Source organism: Cardiocondyla obscurior, linkage group LG12 (genome assembly GCF_019399895.1).
Source record: "Cardiocondyla obscurior isolate alpha-2009 linkage group LG12, Cobs3.1, whole genome shotgun sequence".
Classification (NCBI taxonomy): Eukaryota; Metazoa; Arthropoda; class Insecta; order Hymenoptera; family Formicidae; genus Cardiocondyla; species Cardiocondyla obscurior.
In genome coordinates, this window is record NC_091875.1 from 2,508,525 (window position 1) to 2,534,563 (window position 26,039).

The 26,039-nt window shown below is 44.0% G+C and overlaps 1 protein-coding gene across 2 annotated transcripts in view; it reads right to left on the bottom strand.

The window, feature by feature from the left end:
* Positions 1-22,478, bottom strand: part of LOC139107264 (uncharacterized) — a 33,903-nt gene extending 11,425 nt beyond the window's left edge. The window contains exons 1-2 of one of the 2 annotated variants that reach the window (XM_070664709.1): positions 21,886-22,473; positions 16,046-16,599 (exon numbers count right to left, since the gene is read on the bottom strand). In XM_070664709.1, the coding sequence (XP_070520810.1) occupies positions 16,046-16,258 (213 nt within the window). In that variant the 5' untranslated portion in view covers positions 16,259-16,599; positions 21,886-22,473. Of the gene's footprint in view, positions 1-16,045; positions 16,600-21,885 lie in introns of both variants that reach the window. The other variant, XM_070664710.1, reaches the window with a different exon arrangement.
* Positions 22,479-26,039: the final 3,561 nt, after the last annotated feature.

Here is a 26,039-nt window from a genome sequence, read left to right on the forward strand (position 1 = left end):
TGTCTTTTGTATGCCGTACTTTAATATGTTAAAAATTCGAAGTTATACGCGCGGCCACGTGACCTAAAGTTCCCCGCTGGTTAATTTTGCCAACTTTTGCATACCATCGTCCGTATATTACAACCACTCGGCGAAGTCGAGCGCATCTCTGCAAAACCTATCCCGCGGCCATAAAGTATGTATAAAGCTGGAAATACAATTCGCGATATACCAGCTCAATTATTTCCTCGCTCGCCAATCAAACTCGCATGATTAACTCGTTTTCGAGGTAAATGGCTTATAATTCGTTATCTCGGAATTTTTTTTAAATATAGTTAGCCGGTAACTGAAAGTAAAACTAATAAAAACTCTGCGGGAATAACTAAAAAAAAAAATAAAATAAAATAAAATAAAAAATGCAAAGTCTATGATTATAGCATGTCAAATTGGAATTTCCGAGTCATATGTATCGAGGTATCAGACGGAAGCTGATTGAAGTTCCAACCAGGCTTCAATTTTAACCGAGAGTGTCTCGAGGCTGCAGTTACTTGTATATTGCGTCGGGGAATACTGAATAGAGCCAATGACGCGTCAATATCCGCTTTTTTTGCCGCTTTTAATAAGCAAGGATCACGCACGAATCTCGCAATTTCCGCTTTCGATTTGAGAGCCGAGTGCGGACGGGATCGTAAGGGACGAAGTCCGGATAAAGTAAAATAAAAGCAAACGAGCGCGCGCGAAGTAGAACAAAAAGAAGCTACCGCGGCAGCTAGGGCCGCGAGTAAGGGCGGAATACAAACAGCCGAAGGGACGAAAGACGGAAATTCCCGGGCAAAGTTTCCGCGCTCTTTCCTCTCATCTATTTTTCTTTCCAGCCCCTTTTTCCCGTCTCGCTTCCGTAATTTTCGCCCGCATATTTTGCAATTCCAGGATCCATATTTCATTTCTATTTATTGTTTATCGTGACATTAAGACATTTTTTTTCTCCCTCCTTCTTGAAACGGTAAAATAACCTCGCAAGCTGATGGAATGAATTTGACGAAGAAATAAACGGAGGCCTTAGCGTGACAACGAAAATAATTTTCAAGCCAGGTTCATTAATTCGTATTTAGGAGATAATAGTAACATTTTATATGCGCCATAGGGTGTCACGATTACGAGAACACGTTAGCGGTACACAATTGCGGTACTTCTTTCTTTTCTGCGGAAGAACAATCGAACAAATTGAACCAATTCTCGCGGATCGGAAACGATCAGAAAGCGGTCGCGGTGCTTGTGTAATGGCTGCCCTTTCCTGTCGAACATGCAAATTTATCGGCGTTCAAACACCGAAACGCCCGGAGGTGGACAATTTGTCCATTAACCGTTCGAATTCTCCGTCGTAGTTTATGCCCTTTTTTTTCGTAGAGCAGAAGTCTCTTTCCTACTTTATTTACGTTGCTTAATCATTTTTGAAACAATGGGAACAATCAATTAAACGTAATTATCAAGAAGTTCCTCATTAGTCACGAAATTTTGGAGATAAAAACACGCCGACCTAGATTTCAATTTATCTATTCATACCAGATATTAAAATTCTTTGGCGCTCAGCATTGCGAGTCTCCCGCAATTAATGCCGCCGCAATTAAAGTGGGCCGAATTAAGCTTTACGAATTTAATTTCCGCTCGAAGATTAATTTCGAGTCGCGAGTCATTGAAAGAGCGGGTCGCCGCCTGCGAAATTATGTACCGTTGACCCCGTTCCCGCGTGGTTATACTGTCGCGTTTACGCATTGCGATGACGAGGAACGGAACGACCGCCGTTCGACATTACGCACGCGAGGATCGTCGCGACTCGCATTTATATCAGGTTGAATGCTGTTGATTGAATAAGTGGATCTCACGCCGACGCTGCCGTGACTTCCTTCCCCTGTCTCTCTGCATGCCTCGCGGGCTCTCCCTTCGGTAATTTACCGTATCTGAAATATCTCTGCGGAGCAGCCGGAATCTTACGGCGTTTCCTTTCCTTGCGCCCGTCACCTACTTCCTTGCTACGCTTTCGCGCGCCGTGAAGCGTGCTTAATTATTGCCAAGAATGACATTAGCGCTCGTTATTATTTCGCGCGATCGATTTTCCGCCCGTTTTATGCAAGCCGCTCGGAGGAAGATGTTGACCGGAGCGTGCACCGCGCGGACAATTAGAGAAATACTTGACGTAATTAGGTCGCGTCCCATTATCGAGCGAACGCATCTCATTATTGAAACCGGACGGGATGCGGAAAGAAAGCAATTAATTAATTAATAATAATAATTGTAATAAAGTTGGACAATGAATACCTTTCTCAATGCAAAATGTCATCGGCAGCACTTTTTTACGTCAAGCAATAAATGCGAGTATTTAAAATCTTAATAAAGTAAAAAAAAAAAAAAGAAAAAAAAACAGAGAAAAATAGTGCACAAACGGTAAACTTAATCATGTTTAAAAATTATCTTAAATTAATAACGAGAGTTTTGATTAAAATTTTATTTTTTAATTTGCAATTTGAAAATGTATTTTACTTCGTTCCTACAATTGTGTACAATTTTTGCATCGAATGGTTTATATATATATTACATTTATTTATCGAAATATTTGCGCGTCACTTCGTTATTGACGCCAGTAATTGCAGAGTGCTGCAAACGACAAACTGGTTCGGGCAACGAAATCCAAGCGTACCCGTTATTGATACCAGATATATTACTGATCTGATATCCATTATTGGTACCAGATATTGTCGACCTAATATCAATTTGTGCTAGGGTTGTCAAGTGTCAAAGGTATCGCGCGAGTGCAGCTACGGCAAGCTTTATCGTGCACGGCTCGCTGCCGTCGTATCGTGCTCACCTTAATTTCGGAAAATCCGCTCCGGGCGGCGCGAGCGGCGGCGCAACCGCTGGAGCGTGGTCCAGCAGTCTCGCAAGCGAGGCGAGGCGAGGCAGGGTATCGCCATCGGTGAACGATAGCCGCGTTTCGCCATTCGTGCGACCGTGTTGGCCGCACGTTGCGCATAGGGGATGCCGGTTTACCCGATAATCCGGTAGTTCGGTCCATTGCCCTGCCATAATCCCATCCCACCCCCGCCACGCTGAACGGCGCGGCATCCCTTCGTTCGCGACAATACACAGCCCCGCAATCACTTCTTCGCGTCGGTGTGCCCCGCGGAGCGTGATGTCCCGGATCGATATCAAATTACAAACATTTCGCGACACAGTTCTTATTGCTAAGAAAATGTAATGCTCTTCTGAATTCGTCGAACCCATTATATTATACGCTATTGACCCCGATGTTAATAACGCGCGGCCCGCTGAATCGAGTTCTCCGACGTTTAATCATTCGCCGTGGAACTTGACGAAACTTGATTAAATTTCTATCTCACGTTAATATCACTGGGCGGCCGAGTATAATGCGATAACATGCGGGCAAGAAGTTTCCGATTGTACGTTCGTAGCTGCTGTTCGAGGGAACGAACGCGTACCTCGATCGCGAATCCAATCCCGGGTTAATGGACTGCGGACGTAAAATCGATAGACCGACGATAAACGTCATTGTCCTTCGAGGAGCGATTCGACGGAATGGCATCGTTGTTCGACGTATCGTGATGCGACGCGCCGCTGATTTGGTCCATCTGCTTGTCAGAATGAAGTATCGGACAGCTTTCTCCGTGACCAGGCGAATTGCGCCGGCACCTAAATTCCGCCTGGGATTAGCTGATTGCGAATTGTGATCGCGGTGTCTTGCCGTCGCTGGTGCCGTGCATCTGCATCAAGTCGCGCGAGCAACTTGGCTCTAATGATTAATCCGATAATTTAGATCAGGAGAAATCGGTCGTCCGCGAAGATACGCATTCACGATCGTGCTTTATAGCAGGATAGAGGCATTCCAGATCGTACGTTGCATCATATCGTCTACTTAATATTGATTATTATTATTAACTTTATTTTTTTTGTTTTTTTTTTAATAATTAAATGAAGTCACGGGCGTCGATATTGAAGCTCAGCTCATGATAATTTCTCCAGTGATTCGAGTGTGAATTATTTAATTTACCAGCAGAGAATAGCGTATATTTTGCGAATAACATGTAGCTTTTGCATCTAGTCCCATTAATTAGGGGGCACGATTAACGTATTAACGTAATTACTTGGTTCGTTACGTCACCATATACGCATCACCGTTCACGTCGGCAAATTTGTTCAACCTATTTCCGTGTCCTCGTCGAAACTCAGCGACGTGTATTAGCGAGTTATTACGTATGTTGTACGCACGATATCATTTATTCATTTCAGTTATTATAGACCGGCCACTCAACACCATTATCGGCGATGCCCGGGGCGGTTCGGCTTACCCCATTTGCATTTTTGACCCTACGTGTTATTAAATATTAATAGGAACGCGAAATTGTTCAGAAACGTATCAAAACGGATGGATTTTTAATGATTAATTGCAACGTCTTCACATTACGGCTTTGCGTGATTAATCTCATGAGGAAACGAAGCTATAGACCTTGTATGCTTAAAATCGGATTAAGCTACGAGGGATTAACAAGTCGGTGAGACTCGTGGAAAACCCCTCGGCACCTCTAAAACCCCCACGTGAATGCGGTCGACTATCTCGAATCGCGAATGAGAATACCGAGAGAACGATGGAACCCCGCGTCGATATATCGTCCGTACAATGGCCAAGCATCTGTAGGACACTCGATATCGCACTTGCCGTGATTCGCTCGCCTCGTAATTTGAGGCGAGCGCCGAACGTTTCCCTCCTCACAGACATCAGAAACATTCGCGACGTTCGTGATAAGTGTATCGATTCGGAGCATCGATGAATCATCTCAATTTATACGGCACATGCAATTTAAGGTACTGACGCCTTATAAATATAATTTATATTAATATATAACGTTGAAGATTATTTTTTATTTTTTTTTTTTTAAATTAATCTCAAGAAATCGAGAATAAAAGATGCGCTCGTCGGGAAATCCCATCTCCGGAGGTGGCAATAATCCGAGATATGATAAAACCACCCGAGGAGGAGGGAAACAAACGCCACGCATCATGATTACCAATGTCGTGTTGAGTTTGTAGTTCGCGGTGCGCGCCGGCAGTTCGAATTACCGGTGTCTGCAAGCATGTCGCGGTAGACACGCGAAGATCGTCGCGTCACTTAGCGAGATCACGACGACTCCTCGCAAGTTTCGCCGAGGACGTGCTCCGAACCGGCGACGGCGCCGTCGAATGCATGCAAATAACGTTGTTGCACCCTTTCCTCCCCTCCCCTCCCCCTCCTCCCTCCCCCTCAACAAAGGAGAATATGATATTCCGCCCGTGCCAGCTAAGTCCCGGCCGAGCACCTGTGCCGAGCTTTCACGCACGTACATTGTAATTTGAGTTTGGCCAAGGAATTAGCCCAAGTGCGAAGCAACAATAGAAACTTCAGTGCACTACGCGCTAGTTCATGTATACAGCATAAACGTCGATATATACCTAGAGTATCTGAGAATATAGGCGACTAAGATCACGTTGGAAGCACGCGAGTCAATAGGACGTTTATTGTACCATATTTCTCTCTCTTTCCCTTTTGCGATCGGTATAAACGCGTACGCGTAATTTAGGAACGCGATATTTTATCAGATTTTTGCCAATGGTAACAATTAATTCAAGATAAAAAGTAAGGTAAATAAATTGGTGCTGGAAAAGATAATACATCGGTGTGAGAAGAACTTTTTCTAAGCAACAGCAGTCACGTTTTCGTGTTTCTTATGACGGTCTCAGAGCGGATTACGCCGTTTCGGTCTTATCCCGCGCGTTCTTCGGGGTTTTATCGGTCGCTTCGTTTTGTTCCTTCTCGCGTGCGGGCTGGTGACTCGCGCCTCGAAGACAAAGTGCCGAGAGAATTTTCCGGGTTAGTCTCGTTTCAGAAAAAGACCAGCGGGACGACACAATGCGGGCGAACGATGCGCGGTACCGACCGATAAATATAAATTAGAATTAAACCAGCTTCATTTTTTTTTCTTCCTTGTGAAAATACCAGAAATCGCACGTGTCGATTCGAATATCGTTTTTCTCACCTGCTTCGACGGGCCTCTAATTAGACATGATAAAATCTTGTTCGAAATTTTATCGGGAAACAATTAAAGTATTAATTTTCTACAAAAAATGTTACGGTAATAAAAAAGAATATACTTTATACGGTAAAATAAATTATGAATATCATAAACATTTAAGAAACAGATCGCATTTTTTAATATATATACTCGGAGAATTTCAGAAAAAAAAAGAAACCTAAACAAGATATTCGTAACTGCATCGCTAATCCTAAATTGATTTCTCGTCGATAATTCACTGGAATGATAAGTGAAACGTAGTCCGCGTCGTGCTACGTTTTATCCGCTTTACGAATCAGTCTCCCTCGATTTAATGCACTCTCCTTCGAACTATAGACCCTAGTGAGTTACTTTCGTGAGCGACTCTCTCTCTCTTCTTCCTTCTGCTCTCTCCCTCGTCCCTATCTTTCTCTCTTTCTCTCTCTCTCTCTCGATAGAGAGTGGCTTCCTGACAGAAATCCGAAGATTTCCACAGCATCGATTTCAATCAATCCCGTTCCCGCCACCTCGCTCTGTCTCTCTTTTTCTTTCTCAGTCCTTCGCGCGAAGTTTCCCATTTATGTCTTGAGAAATTGCTATTTCCCGGGCATTCATTTGCACTGGGTTGAATTTACCTCTCTCGCCGGTATTTATCACGTACAAGACTGATGTACCGTTAACAAAATCGACAATAGCGTGCCTTTAATGAAATACTTTGTAGTAGATCTGCGATTAGACTGCACTGATATCGATGTGGATTTTATCTGCTGCAATTTTATTACTCCATAATGTTGTTACGTCACTTTTGCAGGCAATTAAAATTGTATCTATTATTTGTGGCATGAATTGCGGCGTGTTTGTTTTTAAATCCGAGAAAAATTCGAGAGTAAGATAATAAGAGAGGCTCTACGAAAACAAAATTATAATGTTTTTTAGAGGATTTGTTTTTCTGTTTTTTTTTTCTTTCTTTTTGTTTTATTTTTTTTTTATTTTTGTTGCAACGCAATTTTTCCGCGAAAGCAGCAAAACGCGTACTGTTAATCGAAAAAGCACATCACGGAACAATTAAGCGCAGCGTGCGGCGTACCTACTACATCCAGTTGTTATCCATGAAATTCGCACTTCGCCCGGTCGAGTTTAATGATCTATTAAAACCGTAACAATCGAGTTTCACCGGGATGTTCGTCTCGATACTGATCCTGTTGGACGTCAACCTTTTTCTCTTCCGGTATTGAAAGAGGAAAAAAAAAAAAAAAGAAAAAAAAATACGAAAACAGAGTATTAATGTTTTTTTTATTGCTGCAAATCCGATATATTTTAACATATCGACAAAGTTTTATAAATCGCAAAGTAGTTAAAGTCCGATATTTCTACAAACAAAATTCCGACGACGAAAAATTTTAATGTTCGAATATGATGGACAGTAACATGCTAGACGAGGGTTTATCTCTTATTTTTCATAAGGCTTCATAAGATAATAGACATAAATTGTCAGCCTAGCTCGCAGGCTGTCACGCGACGCCTTCACATGCTCGCTTTCTGCATACGAGGCACACTCGATGGTGCCTCGTAAATTAAAGGGCACAATGGCCGACGTGGAAACGTCGTAGCTCCTCTTCAAACTGGAAACCTGAGGATAAAACGTGAGGATGATCGAGAGGATAGCCAGCGAGAAACGGCGGAAAACAAAGGAAGACAGATCTGTTAGATATTTCTACGTGATAAATTGAAAACACTGTCCGGCATTAACTCTTGAAAAAAAAAAAAAAAATTACTTTAAATAAAAATATAATAAATAATTGCCAATATGCTAGGTCGTTTAATAGCATAATATTAATGCAACAAAAATCCGCGTGCCCTTCTTAGTTCTTTTGAATCCGGTGCGACGTTCGCGAGAGAAGAGCGGTGGTTGAGTGCAGGTAAGAGGCTTAAACAAGGGAGGCTCGTTAGAAACAAGTGGCGTCGATTAAAAACGCCGACCTCGCTCTCGCTGTGATACATTGGCAAATACGCGAAGGTGCTTTTCTTCAAGCTGCATTTTCTTTTCTCCCTCGTTCTCTATTTCTTATGTCTTCGTTTTTTCCCTAATTTTCTCTTTTTTTTTTTTTTTTTTTTTTTTTTAAGAGCGTTGTCTTTCACCATAACGTTCAGATTTTAGATGAAAAGACTTGCCGCGAAGCAATTATTTTCTCTTCATGAAGCGGTTCATATTCAGGAAAGTTTAAAATAATGGCAAAGAATAATAAGATTTAGATTACTGGACCAGGAAGTTTTCCGGGGGAGTTTATTTCGAAAGCAACGCGCGGAAAAATGTAGAGCACTTTTATTAACGGGATTTAATTCCAATGCAGAGCAATATTGCCTTTTCTTATCGGCTAGAAGTAAGTTTTAATTGAAATTATAATTCCCCGGCTTAATTCATTCACTAGTGTATGATTGTGATTATACGGAGCTTAAAGCTACAAAGTTGGCATGTGCCAGCTCACCCCGTGCAGCTTGTACGGCCCTCCAGTCTTTCCCTATTGCCTAGTAATATCTCTCGTAACATCACACAGCTACTCGCGTGCGACCAAGTGGAATACATGCGCGGGCGTCTACTTTTCCCCGGCGCGTTTTGCATAATTCGAGCGGAGAAATGGAATTCGCGGCATGCCGGAAAAGCGCGCGGCATATAGAACGTTCTGTTTAAGACTAACGATACGTCCGTCAGAGTCATAATAACGTAATATATAATAATATTTAAAGCGTGGATACGTTGCGCGAAATTACCTGGCATCTCGCATTCTGGCCCTTGAGGGAATGGCGCGGGTAGACCCTACGCGATAAGGGATTCATGCCACAATCTCGTAATATTAGATTTCGCGGTGGTTGGCCTATATTAATCTCGTTCTGCTAAATGTGCTAAATTTCTCTCTCTTTGAAAATTTTACGGAGATAAGAGGTGGAAAAAGAGAGATTTGTTTTATGTTTTTTAAGATATCGTTACTACTGTTAAATTCTCGAATAAATTACACGTGCTTCCATAATGCCTCTAATATATTCTCATCGTAACAAAATAACGAAACAAAATTCAATAAATCTTTGTGCAATTTAGAAATCGGTTAGAAAATTTTGCACACATTAAAAAGCGACAAATAAATTACCGCGCAATATTTATTTCGGGGAATGTAAAACGATTGTTATTATCGTCCAGATTTTCCTCTCGATCGTTTGAAGTGAAATAACGAGCTGCAGCTCGCTGCAGCTTGCTGCGAGCCTTCAGAGACTCCGTTCGCGGTTTCTCGAATGTTACACCGACATAAATTCCGACCTATACCCGCCAGCAGTAAATCCATCCTTGGGGATCGATCAACGGTGCAATCGCAATAAAACGTTATTGTTGCACACCGAGCGGACGGATGGAAGACAAACAGCTGTCACTACTGGAAACGTGGACCTGATCTATTTTATTATTGATTCCTTGAGATGAATGCCGGCGAAATACGCATTTTTCAAACGTTAAAAAGCCAAAATTGGGGTAAAGCTTTGTTCAAAGAGTTCAAATGAAATAGCGCTTTTTTAATTAAAGATATAGAAAAAGGACACTCTCACGGTTGTATACAAAATTATTCAGAATACCGGGGCTCATCCCGGTTTCCCTCTGAAAACAAAGAAACTCAATAATTCGATACGATGAAAAACGCATTCCCCCGAATGCAAGCAATCAGCATGAAAGCTTATCGTCGTTCTCGTTTCGCCCGGTCGCGGAGACAATGGCGGATCCCGCGATTACGGGACTTAGGCGGCATACGGTAAATTCACACGAGATCGTATCGTCACGAGCCATTACGCTATTATTACTACGCTGCGCGGCAGTTTGTCCGTATTACCTTAATGGCAGCGCAGCCGTCGTATCTCTTCCTTCTTCGAGGCTCTATACGTCCCATACGGTGAAGCGCGAAAACCGGTGCCTACCATAAACGCAAGAGTTACATCATCGGCTGTCGTAACACCATGTTCACTTGAGTCCTCAAACGAGACGCAAGGGAACGGGGGAACTTTCTTACATCGGTTAACTTAACTTCAGAAATGATTAAAAGCGTCATTTTCTATTCATTAAGCTTACGATTCTCTAATTCGCTTGACGCAAAAAAAAAAAAAAAAAAAAAATCCTTTAACTATCGGAATACATGCCAAAATCGAATTATTTAACGTCGATTTTTCTTCGGCGAAGATTATCTAGATAACCTTAATGTCGATATTAAGTGTTTCAATTTTAACGATATCAAGTATTCGATCGAAAATAATAAGTCGTAAAGAAACGGGCTGGACAGTTAGTAGATAAATATATATATACCCCTGGTTGGAGCATCCATACATTTTGTCGTGCGATACGAAGATACAAAGGTAGCCCGACGCGCTTTTATCTCGCGGCGCACGCGATATCGGGCCGGTCCAGGAGCAGTACGAAACCGCTTGCTCCCGTCTGCAAGCGTCTCGGGGGAGGAAACGGCTGCGTGCATTGCTCCCCCGCGCGCGTGGTATGCACCACGTCCTGCGACCTACATCAACAACGAGCGCGCGAGTACAGCGAGAGCGAGGATACATTATTACTGCCATCGGAAAGCGAAGCTCTCTCCGATGCGATGGTAGTGCGACGGCCGGAGGGTGTTTCAGGGTCGGTTGCCATGGCGATACGCTGGGACCGCTGCCACGGGGGTGCAGCCTGGAATATCCACCCTCCTGCCTCTTTTCCGCGATTCCCTCTTCCCTCTGCTTCCCTCCGTCTCTCTTTCTCTCTCTGTCTCTCTTTCTGTTTCTCCCTCCCCCACTGTTGCCACCGCTCTCTCACCGTTTGCGTTTTTCTCCCCCGTATACATACGTATTCACTCGGCCGCCCTCCCTGGCATCCCCAACCACGTTCCTCATCGCCCTAGCCGGCCCTTTCGCCTCTTTTGTTCCCAAGCTGACTCCCTTTCAACGAAGGTAACGGTGGCTGGCTTCGGCCTCTCTTCTTTTCCCTTCTTCTCCGACATCTAATCGCGCATCGTCCACCGCGCGATTTTATTTCGTCACGGCGAGTTTAATCCCCCGGGCACCGCGCGCCGCTTCGCTCTCTCGCGATATTGATAACGATCGATAATGCGTAATAGCGGTCCGCAGAAACGTGACTAACGTATCGACGAAATTTCACCAAGGCTGATGTGTCCATCGCGGATCGTGACCAATCATAAATCGCAAGCTCAAACAAGCGACTTTATTACTAATTGCTCTTCAACGACTAATATCCAAATCGTCAGCATCATCGCGCGCTGTCGATATCGATAACAAAATATTCTAAAATAATTTTCCTACTAATATTTAAAGTCGAGAGTTTGCATTTGGTAAAAAAAAAAAAAAAAGAAAATAATGTAAATTAACACATTAGGTTGGCTAATTATTTAATTAAAAAGTATTTTGCATGACGACATATACAATAACGCACACGCGAATTATATATGTTTAACTTAATATTGTAATTATAAAATGTATTGAGTCGATACTTAAAATTTTCATTAACGCTTTTTGTCATCGTTCAAAGAGTTCCATTTTTCCGGTATTAATGACCGATCGGCGTTATTGAATACTAATATTCCCGTCATTACGCAATAATGTATATAATCGCATACCCACGCGCCGAAAGGAGATAAAGGGAATCCCGACCATAATGAGCGTTCCGGAATCCCGGGCGCGCTTGTTAAAAAGCAATTACTCTCGTCGTGTACGAGGAGCCGCTTCGCGAGAAGACTACTTCGCTTGAAAATCGCTCGCTTTTGCGTTCTTACTTTGCTAATTTGAATTACTCATTGCCGCTCGACCGGTTTTCAAAGGTCGCGGACGGAGAATCTCGCGCGCGCGACTCGCGTTTATTCTCGGGCCGCGTAAATTTCCCGCGGACGAGAAGAGGACGGGTGAAAAAGAGGCGGACGGGGGTGAATAAGAAAAAGAAAATGGGGAAGGGGGGGGGGAGAAGCGGGTGGAAGTAAGCGACGCCGCGGGAAGAGAACGTCGCCGAAGATATACGACGACGGCCGCCGCGGGTAAATTGTAATCGCTCCGCTTCTTCCGAGTGCACATGCATGACTGCAACCGTATCGTGCATCCGTGACAAAGTGCCGCGTCTTCCGATACCTTCGCGTGGGCGCGCGAAAGAATGCCCGAGCTCGCGGATAATTTTATTCGCCGCGAGAAAAGCGGCCTTTAATAGCGACGCCATACAATATACATATTCGGGGTCTTTATCCGGTCTACGTTATACCGCTCGCATTTACGGATAACTCCATAAGCGTGAGCGCCCGCTTTTAATAGCGATTCATTCAATCTCGCGCGGTGGAGAGATTTCGCGCGGAAAGATATATTTTTCCCGGATCCCCTCGCTGTTTTTCCCGTCGGATCTCTCTGGGCAATTTCGCCCGGGTTTGCTAATTAACTTTTAACAGGAACAAATAGATAACGCGCAGTCGGGTTATAAGCTAAGCGACCTCGTTTTTCCCCGGGAAACGCATGAAGGATTATTTTTCTACCAATAAAATCGAGAAGGGATTACATAAATACACATTTACTCTCAACTATCTCTTCATTTTCTACGCGAATAATTATTTTTATTAATCCCTTAAGATTCAAATTAAAAAAAAAAAAAAAAAAAAAAAAAAAAAAAAAAAAAAGTTTAGGTACGATAAACGTTCTCGGTGTTAATTAAATTTAAAAATCCAATTTTTGTCTTTGCCGTCTTATTAATTATCTTCTTGACGAAATACGTAATGAAATGCGTCGGGCAAGTCTGAAAAAGACGGTGAAGGAGCTTCCTCGCGGGTCCTGGGGAAAAGAGGAGCGCGTGACCATTCGTAAACAGTCGTTAATTACCGTTGTTCGAATGTCAGACAATGCGAGGGAGGATGCGATTGTACTTTCGCCTATTGCCCGAGAAATGTACATTGATCATCCGCGGAGCGGGTGCGAGTCGAGGCGATTAATCAGAGCGCGATAGACGTCGCGAGGGCCTTCTCGGTGAAGTCGATGCCGCAGCCATCGCCGCTAACGAAACACGTGTCAGCGCGCGTTAAGTCGCAAACCCCAGAGAACCAGCGCGACACGCTCGTTAATCACCAACACGTCGAGCGTGATGGATTAAAATCAGCGGCGCATCCCTACGTGCCATTTTCTTTCTTCGCGAATCATTCACCCCCTTCGATCGGACGTTTCTAAAGATCCTTCCGTGTTTTTGCGGACGCGCCGAGGCTACGCCGGCGTTACGGCGCGCCTCAACTTCTTTTATTTATCGTTCGGAGCAGTATTAAAAATAAATTTCGAGAATAACGCAGCTGCTTGTAATCCCGCCCTTATTTAATAACTTCCTAAGAAATTTCACTCCCGATTCTCATAAATTATCAGTCGGCCCTAACATTTTTCCTCTTTATGATCACAGGTGCCCTCTGCATCTATTATTTAGCTCGCGCATTAAAGTATCGAAGGGCGCTTAAAAATAACTGTGGCATTATCGTCAATGACATATTGACGAGGAGAAGTCCACGACGTGGGTGCCTGTGATCTAGAATTATTATTATTAGTCGAACGACTATTGTTAGAATTGCATAGTTTTTACGATACATCGTGGCCGTGATGGGTGAGAACAACGATGAGGAAGTTAATAAATCAATTGTCGGTATATAAAATAGCATTCGCGTGGGTCGCAGTAATATTTAATCTGTGTTAATTCGATACGGTTATTTCCCATCGGGTATTCTATAAGCACCTAGGTAAATTAAATGTATCGAAATCGTTTGAATACCTAAATTAATTTCAATTATTTAAGAAATGCTAAGTTAACGACAACGATGTACTGCACGCCTTTAACCCTAGCACGTGCGACGCCGCGAACAGTATCCATAAGGAGATATCTCGAGAATCCACTTATCCTTCGTCTTGAAAATACTGCTAGAGCGGCGTTTGAAATTTGGAAAGAATATCTTCGCGAAATGGGAACTTACCGCGCTCATATTTCTGGCTTTGAGATAACTCTTAGATTCTCCGTATCCGAGCATCCGCGTAATGTCTAAGATTGATGTGTAAGATATACCAGGAGGAGAAAGCATATTTCGAGGAAACGAGCGAGCGGGAAAATAGAAAATCCGTCCGAGGCACCGCGACGGGTGGAGACCGGGGCTCTCCGCCCGGCGCTTCCGTTATCAGACAATTGAAATTTCCGACGAGAGATAAGCATCATGACCCGTTTCCCGTACTCGACCGTGGATCGACAGATAACGCTGAAATTCCGTCTTCTAGACTGCCTGGCATTATTTTCCTTCCTCCCCCAAAGACGGCGAGAGGCTCGATTTATCCGCGCACTTCGAAGAAAAGGGAAGGGAACTTTCGTGCGTGACTCGCAAAGAGTTCGCAGAAAAATGACACGAAGACGTGGGAATGAAAAGATGTGACGGGCAAGCCGACTCGCGGCCGAGTAATAAATGACCGCGATGAATAATAACTCGGTTATTGAAAGAAAACTCCGGCCGATACGAGCTTGGAGTTTTCCAACTCGCGGTATTAGCCTAGTTCTTGGATAAGGCCCTTCCTGCCTCTTTCCGTCTCCTCTCCATGGCGACTCTCCGTCTTCCTCCCCCCCCCTACCCCCGACCACTTTGCTATGGTTTCTTTATTCTGCGAAGCCACGTCCGTGTAATGGCTATTCAGATATCGAATCGATTTATTTCCCTGGGGGCTTTCGAAAACTTCGCCCATCTCTGCGGTGAACTTGGAATAGCTATCTCTCTCTCTTTCTCTTATTCCGCTATCTATTCCGTTTTCACGGTGCACTTTGAGGTCCCCGGGATCCTGGACTTACCCATAGAGCGTGAAATGTTCATTGGGTCACATTCGTTTTACGAAACTTTTATCGCCGCATTTTGTCTAAATCTTCTGAATCGACCGTTAAAGGAAACACTTGAGATAAATTACGGTTTATGCACCCATCTCGACAAATTGAGAATTTATTTACGCAATTAAGTGCCTAATTGTTTCCTTTATAAACTGCAAATTTGTACGTATATATATCAGATTTTTTTCTAAATTATTTATCAAAAAATATAGTTGGCGCCTGACAATTCAACAATTTAAAAGCGTCATTTTAGTCAGGAAATTCGTTGTAATCGGGTGATAGATAGGCGACTTAATTATACGGATAAATGAATAGATGGATGGAAAGTTAGTTTCATTAGATAGATAAATGGATATGTGGGTAGATTTATACCTAGTTAGGCCAATTATCGGCGGGATTCCGATATAATGCTATCAGGACGATTGCTTCTCTACAAATGTGATTAAAATCACGTTCAATTAAGAAAAGCGGACAGAAAAGTCGATAACCGTTAATGGAAAGACTGTTGAAACGACTGAATGAATAGTATTTCATTTTCATGAGAAAGTTATACGCAACTTCTTACATACCGGTATATAAGAAAAACAATTCACTGCGATTAACAATTAATAAAATAATGTCAAGAATTCTAATTGTAAGTTTTTTTCAAAGATTAACATTTACTGTTTGTTAATTTTACTTATCCTGATATTTCTATACATACGTAAAGTAATATGAACGGTTTACTAGAACGTGCGCATTAAGTCTCTTCGCGAGGAACTACTCGAGAGAATAGTTTAAGTGTCTTTCTAGGGAGAAAGCTCATCAAGGCGCTCGTCAAATAATTAATGCTCTCCTTGAAAAGAGATAGAGCGCTTTAAGACTCACTTTGACGCATCTCCAACGAACTGCTCGCCGACTCCTCGTCAATATTCAAAAGAATTTCCATCGCTCTAATCATTGAAATCTCAATTCTCTAAATACGTTCTAAGTTCACGAGATTAATGAATTTTTATATAAAACGTGGGAATAATTTTTTTTTTTTTTCTGCCGCTGAATGAGAGCGCGGTAGTCACTTGCGATAACGATTAGGTACCTTGTTCGGGTATCCGTTGTATCTGAGCAGCTTTTTGCAGCACTTGCCGCGGTTCTCGTAGTAAAACATCTGCACCATGTCTGCGCGGTCGGTCGCGCCGCAGACGGTGAACGGCGCCCTGGATGACGACGGCCGTTGCTGTTGCTGTTGCTGCTGCTGGGCCGTCGATTGCCGACGCCCTAGTGGCACACATGGACACCACCCTGAGACCATCACACCGATCGGACCCGCTGTTGGCCCGATTTCTCCGATTCAGCGCTTCGAATCTCTCTTCGCTTCCTCGTTCCCCTCGAAGATTACTTCGCCCCGCCGGAGACAAGTCTCTTCATCGTGTCCCCTGCGTTGTCCACGTTTTATCTCTACGGGGAGAGATTGCTTTGCTTCCAATCTCAAATCGTTCTCACGACGGAGATCTCATTAGAAATCTGGCAATTTTTTTTTTTTTTTTATAGCGGGAAATTGTTAAAATCCTGCCGACGATGGTTACGTGGAGCGAGTTCGATAACGTATCTTGTTATTATCTGTCGATGCATTTGACGATGAGCACTGAAGATCTGGAAAAGAAAATAGGGAGGAACGGGAATTATTAAAAGTAATTGTGTTAGGTGCGCATTGATTATTCTTGAGAGCACATTTTTGTTGCAACTCAAAAGCGCTGCCATGCACCGTGTTATCGTTTCCCGTGTGAAAGAGGCTGAACGTTCGCGCTGCTTTGAAATCAAAAGCCACGGTTTTCCGCGGTACGAACAAAGCGCGTTCATAAAGCACATCGAGGCTTAATTCTGAGACGGGTCAATTAAATCCGAGTGATCCCGCGAAACGGGAGGAAGCTGATGAGATACGTGGGACGCGTCGAGAAGGGAGCGATTCCCGTCAGGCTATCTGCGCGAGACCGCCGTTCGTCTCACCGCGAGTGTCACTCGTGCTTTTCAGACTTTCGAAGAAATCTGTCCGATTAAATCCGAGCGCATGTCGCCTCGAATTACGGCCGGATCCATTACCGCTCCAAAAAAGCGTGCTCCCCGTAAATCAACGGCCGTTAGATTTGCCGTTCGATCTCGTGACTTAAATTAACGACTGGCGCAAAAAGCGCGGCGGGTTGATAAATTGGCGAATAGATGGATAGGCGCCGCAGACGGATGAATTTCCTCCCACTAGGAATTCCCTAAGGACAACCCGAGATAAATAGATATAATTTATTTAGATCTTGAGTCTTCGTAAGATGTACGAGGAAAGGAAAATGTTTCAGATCGATGATAGGTAGAAATAAGAAAAAGAAAATGGAATTAATTCTATCGCTATCTTACGTTACAAAGAAATAATATATTATTAGTAGGAAAGTTTTCTATTTTAAGCGAATTTTTTTTTTTAATATACTGATATGTTGCATGTGTAATGGTATGCTAATCATTCGATTACATCGCGGAGCCATCTGAGAAATTGTCAAGGAAGACGTACGTTTTATTTCCTGACAAAACAAAACGAGCGCAATGCAAACCGGCTAAAGTAGGCGGTGGAGTGAGGAAGAAGGGAATGGCGAGGCTATAAAGATGAGAAAAACAACACAGGAATTTGCAATTCATGAGAAACGTCGTCGTCGTCGTCGTCGTCGTCGTCGACGTCGTCGTCGTCGTCCGTACGTTAGTCACAGAATGCGCGACCTAATTTAAGAATGGAAAATTTGCGCCGTGTCTCCCCTACTCCTGGGTAATAAACGCGTCGCATACTGTGCAAACATCATTCGAGTTACAGAAAGTACAGCGAAAAGAATTTCCACCTTCCATTTCCTTCAACAAAAGATCGACAGGCGTTCCAACAAAGAATTCGTCTCCTCGATTTTATCGGAATCTTGATCGAAAAATATGACCCGTTTTCTTATTATTATGAAGGCAGATATGTATGAGATTTGAGATTAGGATATGTAAAAATGTGAGTCACAAAAAAAAAAAAAGAAAAAAGATGCTTCTCAAGAGAGGAACGTACTCGGCGAGAGGTTATCCGGCAAAAAGAATTATTTTGATGCTTTCGCGTCACCTTGTAGAGTGTGCAGTCGGATGGAAAGATTAATCGGGTCGTGATTTATACCTGTTCTCCGCGAAGGTGCGAAGACGCCCCTTTCGCGTTTTCCAAGACAAAGCTAAACGCACTTCGTCCGAACTCACCCCGGGCAACTCCCACAGTTTCCTCAAATTTCGAATCTAATTCCTGTCCGACCTCGTAATACGGGTCGCCGAGGTGCCGAGAGGACGCGCGATAAGTTTGCTTTACGGTTGTGCCAGATGACGTCGACTCGAGCCCCGTTTAATAAAGCGCAGGCCGTGACTAGCCCCGAGATCTTGCCTCCCGCCGAGACTTTCAGGTCACCCGATACGCGTCGTAAAGAGATGTAATCGGTCAAACGTGCGGGACGAGCGAGCCGAATGGATTTCAACGTGGAAGTGAAAATTTTCCGGTCACATCAATATCTCAATTGGCATTGATTACAATTAACGGTCGTTCGCTCTGCCCTTTATCTTCTTACGTCGATTACTTTGAAGAAAGAGAGGGAAAAATAAAAGGAAATAATTATAAAATTAGAAATAGCTGCGTCGGATCGATATCCTCAACAGACTCGTTATCAGTGTTAACGAGATGAACAAAGGATCGGCCGCGATGGATTTTTCGAATCCGAGAGAGAGAGAGCGCTGAATCGTTAACCGCTATCGGTCGGGATGTGGGAAAACGGCAGGTGATAAACATTTTACTGCTCCCTGCGGGTGAAGCGGAGGTGAACCTCTATATTCATGGAAATCTGCGGATCTCTCATCGTAAGGCTTAAATAAATCTATTAAACAAACGTTTACCGTTTAAAAAAAAAAAAAAAATTAGAAAAAGCAACACGCGCCCTCATGAGAAAACTTTTGTTCAAATCGAGCAAGAGATGCGGGTTCATGAAGAATGGAGTTTAACGGATGTACACGAGTGCGTTTCTTTGTAACTTTTGACTTTGCGCCTCTCTCTCCATTTCACCCTCTCGTTCTCCCCATCTCTCTCCCAGGGCCCATTCGTTCGTTGATGTAACAATTTTTCACCGTGACATTCCCGGCTTAGAGCTATCCCTCGAGAGTTTAACCTGCTCTCGTTTCGTTCCTGGCCGAATGGTCATAGATTACTCACTAAAGCGCAATGTAATCCCGAGTTCTCGTTATTCTGACATAACGCTCTATGCAAAATGCGGTGGATCGTGCAGCGGGACATGAGCGATGAGTTATTTCGTGATACTTAATATATCTTCGCGACAGTCACGTACTTCCGATTAGAGGCTAATGGAGACGTAACTACGGATCGTTATTGTTACGTCGTGATTTTTCACGGCAACGAAGGAAGAGAGAAAAAAAAAAGAAATCAATAAAATAAAAACTTAGGCGAAGGCGGTATTTATCGCTCCTTTTCACTGTTCTCTTTCGCGAGTGCTTTCATATTTATTGTAGTATTTAAGAGGTTAATATCGATTGCCGCCAGACGAAGCACACACTCGGCTCTACCGTGAACTAGTTCGATTGAATAAGTTCGGAGCAATTCCTTGTCGCTGTCGTTGCCGTCACTGTGAATTTTCCCCGCGATCCGCAACTTTTCGGGGTCGGCTGACTAGTTCGGGGCGCGGATTTCTGCACGAACGAGCTAAATCGACTCGACCGGTCTCGCCGGAATTGCTTCGTTCGGAGTCTCGCGGAACCGCTAGTAAAATCAACGGCGACAGGATCGATTTTTCGAGCGACGGGTTGGAGAGAGAGTTTAATTAAATCGCGGCGTAGAACTTACGGGACGAGAGGCGACGTCGAAGGAGCATAAAGCCCGTAAAAACGTAGATTAACCTCTTCAGTACCGACACGCGGCGCATCGTGGAAATTCGATCATTGATACGATTGCAAAAAGGAACGTAAGAAGCGCCATAGAATTTGTTAGCGTCGAGCAGCGAACGGTTTTATTTAGAAAGGGGAAAATTTGATAATCGTTAAACGACGGAAACGCAGATCTAGACGTATAGAAGAATAAAACGTACGGTAATAAAATCAAAGCGCCAAAATCGCAGACGTAAACATTGAGGTTGATTAAGTATCACGACTTTTAAATCGCTCGGTGGCTCAATAAATCGCAACTAACGAGGAAAAAAATTCTAGGTTCTCCGTATTTAACTCCGGAATTAGCAACGGTGACACGTCGCGAGAGAAATAAAAGCGCGAAAAGATAAAACTGAGGCGCGAGTTATATTCGTCCGTCGTTCTTGCGAGGAAAAAAAATTTCGCCGAAATATTTTCGCAAGCGCGGCTCGTTGTTACAGACGCGCTCTTTTACGGGATACAGAAAGTGCCCTCGTTAAATCCCGTTGCTTCGAATGGGGAAGCGCGCGCTCCTTTTAAGTTCAACGAGTAGTTCTGTAACAAGCCGTGCCGTCGCAAGTGCAATCACGTGCGCGCAAGCTCGTTTCCGGACTTTATAAAACTCCCGCGATAATTATCGCGACAAATAAACGGCCGTGAGCCGGCATGTCTAACGTGCAGGAAGCTAGCGTAAACTCGCGAGGGACGATCGCACATGTGCACCGTGCACCGTGCACCGTTCGCGGCCAAGCATCCAGCGAGCACGTGCGCTGGCGACGCGCTCCAAGAACTTCAACGAGCCAGGCTGTTCTCCGAACGAAGCAAAATTGAGAGGGCCGGATGAGTGTAAGTAAGTACTTCCGAAACCGGAAGTTGAAAAATTACCCGAGGCGAATACCGGCCGAAGTTAATGTTGTTAACGCCGAACGAGATCGGCCGTAGCGATTTATATTCGGCGGGGCGCGCGATCGACGACCTCGAGTCATCAGCCCGGGATAATTGAGGGCCGGGCCAGTGCCGATTAATTAATTCGCCGGGCGCGCGAAAAGTTGGCGGAAAATTTTTACCCATCGATACGCATTTCCGCGGCTCCGCGGCGAGTAATAAAGGCGCTTAACGGGGTGAGCGTATCATATGCACCTGCAACATCCCCGGCCGACAGTTTGATGTATGGGACCGCGGCGATGCGCGCGCGAGCGACACGAGCAAAAAGTCTCCCCCGCGCCGTAATCCCTCTTCGTTCCCCGGGAAATCTCATTACGGAAAAGTTTGAGGCGAAACTCCCCGCGTCGCGTCGCGTCGCGTTGCGTCGCACGGCTGGATGGAGAATCACCCTCCAAAGCGTACGAGAATACGTGGGAATAGCGGACGCGGAAAGAGAGAGCGAGAGAGAATATTCTTGTAACCCATTGTCGGGCGGATAACTTCCGCGATATCTCCTCAACGGGAAGCCGTGGTGAATTTAAACTTGTTGCGGCCCTTACAACACAATGAGACTCCTGCCTTATTAAATTTAAAATTCTTGAATTGGTAGTATGATTCATTCATAAGAATTTTTTCTTGGATTTTTTTTTTGTCCGAGATAAGAGTCTCTTTTTTCGTAATGCGAAACTTGGTGTAATCTTTCCACCACCGTACTTAACTTTTCACGGAATTTTGTGGCTGCTAGAGACATCGGGGCATTTAAACTTTTTGTGGACTTAAATAATGATGTGGTTAGGAAGTTTTTTTTTTCGTCTGTGTCTCGAAAATAAATTTATATAAATTTTATTTTAAAAATTAAAATTGAAAAAAGTGAAAGAAGGAGATTAATTTTAGAATTTATGAAACAATTTTTTATCTATCGATGAAGATCATTTTTACATGTAATTATTTCTTCGATTTGATTTTTTTCTTTTTTTTTTTTTCTACCTTCACGAAATACATGTGCCTTTTAATTCGAGTAATAAAACGAAATAGCAGAACTCTCTGGAAGTGTACCTTCGTTGAGCAAATCCCTCGATCGAATCCAAAATCTCGCGAGTGTCCTCCGTTGCTCCGGTTTGTATTGAAGCCGACTCCGGCTTGCGAAGGCAGGAAAACTGACTGGCGCGCACACACCGTACGTGTAACTAGGGTCGCCGGATATTACATCCCGAATTTCCGGCGGTCTTAATCTTCCTCCTACGCGCCCGAATCATCCTCTCCTCCATCTATCTTAGAAGAACTCGTAGAGCATGTACCGAATAGGAACGGAAAGAACTATCAGTTTCGACGCGAGCGAGACGACGTGAGATAAAACGAGTGAGAGGAGAATGGTGATGGAACAAAAGGGCTCTGTTATTTCGCGGGATAGTGTCGGCCGTTCCTTCGGGAGCAGCTTCAGCGACGGGAGGAAGAAGGGCAGCCGAGCGCACTGCATCTGGTGGACGCGAGTCGCGTGTTTCAGTCGACGTGCGGACGCGGACTAAAGCTCTCGACGGACGGACAGGCGCTCGTCGTCGCGTCGCGTCGCGTCGGCTCGCGCGACGGCGAGAAGCGGCGGCGCTTCCTCTTCCCTCGTGGCCGTCACCCGTACGGCGCAGGACTGACTGAGGGAGGCCACGGCGCCGAGCGTCGCGACGCCGCGCGTCGCGCCGCGCCGCGCCGCGCCGCCGGTGCCAGCCCTCGAGCCTGCGTTCGTTCGCGTGTGCCCGAGTCGCGCCGATCTCGCACCCTCTCGCTCAAGAATTTTCCCTCGATTAGGGATAATGATTTCGTTGGGCAACGACCAACGTCCCTGGCCTCAACGTGTAATTACTCGTCGCTGATTTTATCAATCTAACACTGCGTCTCGGATATCTTTCTTTTTTTTTTTTTTTCCCGCAAATCCACGCTCTTAAACGCGAATAAAAATTAATTGCACGGTCGAAAGGTATTCGCCAGAACAGTAAAACAAACGGGACGGACGGACGCGAGCGTCAAATTTAATATCCCATTTACCCGGCGTTATTGTATCGTTGCGTAATCACCGGCCGACGTCGAATAATCACGATATATCGTACTCGACGGTAAGAATGACAACGCGATATTCGGATTCGGCAAAATACCAGCCACAATTTGCGTGGCTCGAGAGATATATTATTAATAAGCTGTGCCCGAGACGGGGAGCAGCGTCTCTTCCACTTTCCTTTCTAACTCTTTGTGCTTCTATCTATCTCGTCTCTTTTTTTTTTTTTTTTCCCTCCGTTTTACCCGGCGACATACAGCGTGCGTCTCCGTACTGTGCACGTGCGGTTGTATGTGTTCCGGCGGTACATCTCCTGGTTCCAGAATATCTGCGCCATTCCTCTCGCTTCCTCAATTCTCTCCGACTTCTCTCTTATTTTCTAGAAAGGAAAACGAGCACGAGAGTTGGGGCACTCTGTGTCTGCAAGCATCGTCTCCACAAGTCGTTTCTTTGATATCTATCTGTCGTTTGTTCGTATCTTTCGCTTCTTTGTCTCTCTCTTTCTTCCTTCTATTTCTTTCGCTACCCTTTTTCTCTCGTGGCTGTCCACCGCCATCGCGCCGCGCTCTCGTTTAGTTATATCTTATTTTGCTCTTGGGTGCTCGACGTTAAAACGGACGTCTAACTTCGAATCGCCGAAGACGTCGGAAAACACGTCCGGCCATTTTTACGTCCATCACGATCTCGTAACCCATTTGAAATATCTAAACGCGCCTGGATACGACGTCGTTCCACATTTCTCCCGTGAAGCGCAAAAATTTCCTTACAAAGAGCAAAAATAAAATTTTTGACGTGGCGCGAGCGATGAGATTTTCTTGCTTCCAATCATAAATCGTTATCGAATGAACCGAGGTTTCGAACGAATCGAGTTGCGCGACGATAACTTCCCGTTACCTCTTTTTATATATATGTATATGTATAATAGCGACGTGATTTTTATGCTACAACCGGTAGAGACATCGATTAATCGCCGGAAATCTTGACTGGCGACAATTATTTCCTGCGACACGGATACGTTTCGGCCCCTAGCGGATCGTTTCGACCGCCGGGCACGCGTATCTTTTATGCACAGAAATGCGATACGTGAGCCGCGTCGAGATGCCAGCGGGCCTCGAGTAACTGGAAGAATGAATATTTCAAAGGACGAGTCGTAAGGCGCGAGTATCTCATTTTTTCGCGCGGTCGCGAGACGCAAACTGGGCCGATCGAGCCATTTGTTTTAAGAATTTATCGTCCTGCGCCGGCCATCGACGTCTGTAAAGAGAAGCGACGAATGATACCTTCCGTGATGGAATACGTGAAACTTTCACCTTCCAGTGAGAAGTCACTTCTTTTGATTTAAAAGAAACTGTGCGCATCTTTCTTTTTTTTTTTTTTTTCCTTTTTTCTTTTCTTTTTTTTTTTTTTTTAAACTAACGTCACGCGTAATTCTAACACGGCCGCAGTCGTTTCTACGTCCTTCCACTGCCGAGTTCGTAAATCGGATTAGGCCGAACTCGAGAGAGATCTGAGGGACGATAATGTCAGGGGCTATGACAGAGAAGCGGAAGTTAGACCGGATATAGAGCTCCGTGACGGGCCGCGGGACACACACGCACACGCACGTGTGTCATCTCGCGCGTTTACATCACACGGTACCGCTCAGGCATCGTGCCCCTTCATCCTCTTTGTCCGTTTTCATCCTCGTTCCCTCGCGATACGGTCGGGATTAGAGTGTCCAAAGCAACTGCTCGAATTGTATTTCCAGTAATACCGCAGGATCGCTGTCGCCGTTACCGAAAAGTCACCGTTGATCTGCGGGCCTCGCGGTTAAGAAAGTATACTGAAGAGTATATATCACGGGATGCCATCTCGACGGTGCGCAATCTGTTATCCCGTTCACCCGCCGGCACCGACGTCGAACTTTGATACACTTACTGGAAAAACGTATAGTTCTCACCCCATAGATTCGATCACCTCTCGAATTTTATCAGATTTTGTTTTATTAAATTTTTCTCGCCTCTGAGCGATTACTCCGATCTCTGTCCGGCTTTTCCGCGTGACTCTGTTCTTCGCGAGTGAATTAAACGTTCTTTAACTAGAATCTTAAATATATAGATTGTTTGAGAAGAGAGAAAATGCGAAAAAGTAACGGGCGTCGAATAAACGAGTCATTAATCAAATAAACACTCATTAAATTCAATTAATGTAACATGTTTAGTAATTAATATTAACCCATGCATGACTTTACACACAATGGGAGGAAGTACAGCGAATGCGCAGAAGCAAATAGAACACGATGTAATATTGATCGTAAGTTAATGGTGTAAACATTATTTACAATAACTATTACCGCAACTAGAAAATAATTTATATATTGCGAGATCACTAATAATAATTGATTATTCAGTTAATGATTCAGAATTAACATGACATAAATCGGAAATATATATTGTAATTAACAATCTACTGACGCAACAGTAAATGGCTTTTATTATAAAAACTATTATTCCACACACAAAAAAAAAAGAAGAATAATAATCGTGAAAAAATTAATTAAGCTGGAATTGATTCCGAATAGCAGTTTTAATTAACAGACGTGTGATATTTAAGTTCGTTCACAGCCGGATGACTGAAGTCGTTATGTCAAAAGCGAACAGTGAATGCCGCGACAATTCTCTCTAATTAACATTTTTTTATTTTTTTTTTATTCTTCCCACCCGCTCAACATCGCAAATTTTTGCGGTATATATATGTATATATATGTATATAACATGTTCATGTTCGCGTACCCTATCCGTCACTTATACTACGTATTACTTTTAGCGTGTACTTCTGCATTATGTACCCTATTCACCGGACGCAAGAGGATTCGGCCTTTTTGCTCGTCAACTCTTTTCTGTCGCGAGACTTTTTTTCCCTCCCGTTAACGTTATTAGTGCATTTCGAGTTCGCAACGGTACAACGGCCGAGCGAACACAGAGTTGCCTCGGCCATTTGAAATTAAATGGCCTAGAGCCATTCGGCATCGGCTTTTAAAATGCTCGCGCAAAAGTTCAGCCTTGTGAAAAAGAGTTTATTTAATTCGAACATATGCACGTTCACCCACACGCGCAGAGTCATTGTTTCATTGTTGCCTGAAACCATTATGTACAATTGCTAATAATTAAAAATCATATTTTTTTTT